Source organism: Chrysochloris asiatica, unplaced genomic scaffold (assembly GCF_000296735.1).
Source record: "Chrysochloris asiatica unplaced genomic scaffold, ChrAsi1.0 scaffold00393, whole genome shotgun sequence".
In the NCBI taxonomy this organism is placed as follows: Eukaryota; Metazoa; Chordata; class Mammalia; order Afrosoricida; family Chrysochloridae; genus Chrysochloris; species Chrysochloris asiatica.
The window spans coordinates 646,325-652,440 of record NW_006408911.1 but is presented as its reverse complement, the minus strand read 5'-3'; the positions used below and the strand labels follow the sequence as shown (position 1 = coordinate 652,440).

The 6,116-nt window shown below is 33.7% G+C and overlaps 1 protein-coding gene across 1 annotated transcript in view; it reads right to left on the bottom strand.

Annotated features, from left to right (window-relative positions):
* Positions 1 to 4,514: 4,514 nt before the first annotated feature.
* The window catches only part of CLASP2 (cytoplasmic linker associated protein 2), a 251,562-nt gene continuing 249,960 nt past the window's right edge, over positions 4,515 to 6,116 (bottom strand). The window contains exon 41 of the mRNA XM_006876589.1: positions 4,515 to 5,180. Coding sequence (XP_006876651.1) covers positions 5,094 to 5,180 — 87 coding nt within the window. The 3' untranslated portion in view covers positions 4,515 to 5,093. The remainder of the gene's footprint in view (positions 5,181 to 6,116) is intronic.

Below are 6,116 nucleotides of genomic sequence, written 5' to 3'. Positions count from 1 at the left end.
AGAAGATGATCAACTCAGCACTGTTAACATTTAGTGTTGTTATGGGGGAAGGGGGGGCAGCCTTGGGTATTATAGAATAAGCTAAGCATTCTTAGCTTCTTCCCACTAGAAGCCTGTTCCAGTTGTGACAACCAAAAATGTCTCCTGGAGGGTAAAATCATCCCCAGTTGAGAACCACTACTTTAAGAGCATGGAGAAGCAAAGCATGTAACGTGACCCTGATTTTTAAGTTTCTAACTAACGTAAACTTTTGACAAAAATTCATGTAATAAATTTGAATTAGATTAAAATTAGAAAACTTATTGTCAAGCCATCTCCTTTTTTGCACACCTTAAATACAATAGGCACCTTTTAAGGTGTGAGTTACTGCCTTAAGAATGAATACATTCAAAGCTACGCAAGGCAGGGTGGTGCTGAGAGCAGCACCACGGGGCACTTTTCACCCTGTTACAGACTGGCCCCTCCTAATCTTCAGGGCACATTAATGCTTTTATCCCATGACCAGAGCCACTACATATTTACATCATACAGATTTTAGGGGTATCAGATGCACAGAAGGTGCTCAAACATTTAATTAATAAGAGAACAAAGGAAAATTAGCAATAAGTTAGTAGAGGCCTACGTTACAAAAATCAAAGCCTAAAAAGATCTCACTTCTGAAATTTACACATCATGTAACATTGTAGTGTTCATGATGTTATTTCTAATCACGTTTTTCTTCTACTTAAGTCTTCAGTGAACTCTTCATCTTAGAATAGGTATCTTAGAATGTCTATGAGTCCATTTTGGGTCATTCTGTTTCAGCCAAGTCAAGTTGTGACCAGCTGGAGAGACACAAAGCGAAAGGTTCAGTTTGAAAAAGTATGTTAAGGAAGCAAGTTGAAAAGTATGTTATGAAAACATTTTTGACATACAAACCAGAGTCCTATTTGAATTATCTTCATTATAAGGGTCCAGATTCATTTTCTTATTACAGATTTTTCAGGGAGAGGAGAATGTGTGCCATTTATTTTTACAAAAAGAATCCATGGTTTACAAAGTTTCAATGAAATACTCCCATGCTTCTTGCCATTTTAAACATCTCTGCTTTGCTACCTCTGCTTTCTTCTGATTTCTCTACTCTATAATCTCTATTATTTCTCACACACATTCAACCTATAGATTAAGTTTAAGCATCTGTCTCCTGGGAAGCCTTCCATGACTGTTCTGTACCCAACACCCATCACAGTATCCTTTGTTTCTACCATATCAGTAACTACACAGTTTTATAGTTAGCTGTTTTACTTTGTCTCTTTGGCATTTCCTCATATCTGTAGCATGGATGACTGCATGTAAACTTGAAATTCTGAAAATCTTATTCTCTATTCTATTTCAGATTACAGTTGCAAGAGTAATTTAAACCCAACTATTTAAGCCAGTAGTGTATCTTCAAATAGGCATGACTTTCTTTAAGTAGCAACTTCAAACAGTCTAGTAGGAGTCCTGGAGTGGCGCCATAGGATGAGCACTGAGCTAACAAGGCTGGTTTGAATTCCAAAGTTGGCGGTTCAAACTCACCAGTTGCTCCTCAGAAACCCTATACAGAGTCACTGTAAGTCAGAACGGACTCAACAGCACTTAACAACAACAGTATGATATAGTGTCCTGGTGTGGCACTGTAAGATAAGCTCTGTTCTGGTAACTGCAGTCAGTAGTTCAAGCCCACCAGCCACTCTTAGAAGCCCTATATTGGGTCATTTGTGAGTTGGAATCGACTCAATGACACTTAACAACAACAGTACAATATACCTGGATATGTGGCAAATATGTAGCTGTTTGTTACAGGAGTATGTAGTGAAGAACATCAACCCAGGATTACGTTGCACACATATGGTAAATACTATTAGAAGTTACCTTGTATAAGGACAAAGGCTGAATATATCAAACGTGTATTATCAAATACATGCACAGAAGAACTGAAACATTCAAAATGTTAGTTAATTATAGTCCTGTCACTCTTCTGGTTAAAAGATTTAATGTTTCCCTACAGTTGTCAGTGTTAAGTCAAATTTATTAACTGAGTATGCCACAGAGCACCAACACAAATTACCGCCAAGAGATATTAGAAATAATTTTGTTTTTCTACTTTAGCTTTTCATTATTTTATAAATATTCCCCAATAAAAATAGACAAATTTTTAACTAAAAGTTTTTCTCTGTTTTTACACCGAATTCTAGACCTTTCTTTTCAAAAGCTGTACAATAGTACTAATTAACTAATAAAATGAACTGAAAACAATGCAGGTAACAAAGATATAAAAGATTAAGTAAAAAAAACTCATACATTATGGGGTAATAAATGAATTCTCATTCCTTATCTTTTATAAATATTAGTTTAGCTAAAAAATCGAAAGATCCACAAATAGATTTCATCTGATCATAAGATTCTAGTCTTTTACCATACAACACAACTTGATAGGAAAAGCAAATTTAATCTTAAGTTTGTAAGAATATGAGAAACATAGGGAATCAAAGTTGAAGCTGCACATTCAAACTCTATCTTACTTTAAAACGTCAGAGGGCTCTATTACAATAGATTTTGCACAACCAGGAGAAACAAACATGTCTTAGGGTCTGGGTCTTAGATGCTTCTAACCAATCTTGAACAGCGCAGTCAATGAATCATACTACGGTTTAGGAGAGAAAAAGCAGAACAAAATTTGGATGGTAGTCTTTCATGACCACTGTTTAATAACTCACAGCTAAGTGTTTCTGGAATGAACAAACTAAAGGCATATAGTGATTAAGTTAAAGGAATATAGTGATTTGAATGATTAATAATCACAACTTTCTTACGGTCTCATCAACTGAAATTATAGCATTTGAAACAAGAAAATTTCCCATGTTTTTATATATTAGCTTTCACACTTAGTCACATTAGACCATATTTTTTGGTTACTCAGTACATTAATTTCTTTAGTGTCTCCTTTTAGATGCCAGGAACCTGACCTAATTTTTCCATGATTAAAAAGAGGTATTTTCAGCTTAAATCACTCTACTTCGTTGTCAACAGTAGTTAAAACAGGACCTTAGACCTGTTTTATCAAAATTAAATTTTAAACCATTAGTTTGATTTAAACAGATTTAAAAATATATGAAAAGTTATGGTACATAAAACACTACTGAGAAGAATTCAGTGCTTAAAATTCTTTTCTTATTTAAGATAAGCTATAATATATACAGGATAATAGATTTATATACATTTAAATTATTGTTACTCCCGATAAATCTTTTCTCCTCAGATGTACTTAAAAATTCCTAATAGAACACCATCAATACAAGACCTTCTGAAGTTAAAAACAAAACCCCCTAATTATTAAAATGAGTTTTTTGATATACTGTGAGACAGAAAAACAGCTGATATACATTATCCATTTTTCAAGTAATGTTATGTACAGTTTTATTGCCAGTATATGCACAACAGTAAGCATAGAACTATAAATACACCATATAATTAACAGTAGAAAACAAAATTGTTACAGTTAAGGAAGAGGGTGTATGTTTTTCCTGCTGCTAGAAAAGAAACAAAGGTAAAAGCCAGTAACTAACCACTCATTCAGGATTCTTGTCTTCAATTCTTTAAATACATTTTCTACACTTTTTTCAATTAGAAAAAGAAAATACAGATAACTGCCACACCAGCAGACTGTTTCCCTCGTAGCTATTTGCCTTTCCAGTCAAGTTCACTTTGTTAGGATTTTTAAAAGTTAGGCAAAAAAAAGAAAAAGAAAAAGTCAAGATGAGAAATCATTAAGTAGCCTGGTTCTAAATCAATCCAATTTGCCTTTTAGCAAAATTCATTATTTTTGACAGTTGGCTGAGGATGAAGAAATTAGGTGTAGCAAAAGGTGATTGAAAATTTGTTAAAGAATAACAGAAAAATCACCCTTTAAGTAGTTTTCCAAAAGACACTATAGGCAGCAGCTCAGTCAGAAGTATTAGCCCTGAAGAGGTAGAGAAGTTGAGCCCATTATAGAAAGACTGCCCTGGCACCATCTTCTCTCTCATCAGGATCAATATTTTCAAGTAAGACAATTTCATGGTGAAAGGAAACCACGTTCTACCATTTAAAGCAAAGGTGCCGGTTGACTCCCATGTCTAATTATTAGTTTGTTGATTAAATGAGAAACAGAAGACTGTCAAGGACACACATGCACTTGATTTTTTTTTTTTTTTTGTCTGTTTCCATTATCAAGTTTATTTATAAGTGAATTTGAGATTAATAAATATAAAAAAGCATCATTCACAACCTAGATAAACAAACCAAAAAAAACCTGCAATAAAACCTTCTATCTTTATAAGTATCAAGAAAAAAACAAAACAGGAACAAAAACAAAACAACAGGCAGATGATTTGGTGCAGCTTTCTTAAGGAATCATGGAAGGGAGGATGGTTTTAAATAAAAATGGCAAGATCAAAAACCAATAAACAACAACAGTTTTACAATTCCTTTTGAGGTCTTCATTTTCAAACTGCAGATCACCCCAAAAAAGTTGCAACTAATGACATATCACCATCACACAACAGAGTCCAGCTGTAGTTCAAATAAGTCCTGGTTTGTTTTCACATCATTTCAATATTTCTAGCATAGGACATGATACGGAACAAAACGCAAAGTAGCAAAAAAAAAAAAAAAAAAAAAATTATTTTGCAGTTGAATAAGGGAAAAAAAAGTTTTAGACTGTTAAGCTTTTAAAGCTTTAAGCATTCCTGTTTAACCAGCACTTAAAAAAAATTGTGCAATTGTAACACTGGCAAAGGTTAATGGGAAGACAGAGAAGTACAACATGTAAAATGATGAATTCGATTAAAAATTCCTTTGTATTGATCAACTGATGTTAATACTGCTTCTTCTTGAATTTGGGATAACTATCATAAAAGTTACATGCAGACTGAGGATAGCCCTCTGTTACAGAAAATACAAAACAAAACAAAAACCTAAAACTGGGAAACAATGGTAAGTTCTAAAAGATGTATTTGAAATTTTCCTTTCATTGATGAGTGTGGTCTTTCTGTCCTTTCTTTGAGAGACCCGGCTCACTTCAATCAGCTTCACTAACTTTGTCCAGAAACATCAGCAGTGGAATCAGCTCCTGCTGAACCTGTCTGTGCACGTTTGATGTAAAGATTTAGTAGCTTCATCTGCAGATTCAAGCCAAACACATGTCATTTAAGGGAGTACTGTAAAGGCTGTAAATTGCTCACAATTATGAGAAGATGACCATTAAAAGAAATGATATATATCCTGGAGAAATCTGAAAGATAAGACTTTAGACTGTGGGGTTCATTATTACTGTTTAGTTACTGTTGACAATAGTTGCAAAAAAGGTTTTTTAAGTCTTAGAGTTTGTGTATGTTTGATATGATTTTTTTTAAAATGTGATACTAATAACAAAATATTAAAACAAACAGAAAAAGAAGACACCATTAAATCGATAATAGCAAACATCTGAACATTGCATGTTACATGTTGTGGGAACTACTTTATATAATCTTTAATCTTCACAACATTTTATAGTTAGTTGAGGAAACTAAACTGCAATTCAGAGCGGTTTACCAAAGTCATGGCACATAACCACCAACCACCAACAACCAAAGTTATGGAGTAGGTAAGAAGTGGGTTGGATGTAAGTTTCAGTATTTGAGTTCTAGGATCCATCCTCTTCGACCACTGTCCACTACCACTGTAACGTAACAATGGTTTTGATTATTCTGAGTCCATTTGCAGTGTGTACCCATATGAGATTCTCATTTTAGAAAATTATAATCAATTCTGCATTTTTTCACCTAAAATATTTCAAAGTATTTTTTCCACTTTGCTACGGTCTTGAGATAAGATGCTGAATTTTAATTCAACAGGTATCTCTAGATTACCAGACCTAATTTGAGTTTATCACAAAAGCTGGGATGCTTTTTTCTTTGAATTTACCATGTTGAAGGTTTGTTTTCTAATGCTAATAACTCTTTGATCCAAATGTTTCTAACCTGAATCCCATGGGACTCGGGAGCTCGCAGAACCCTCTGAAACTAGACATCATATCTGCCTATAATTGTTTTTCTTGGGAAGAGATTATTACC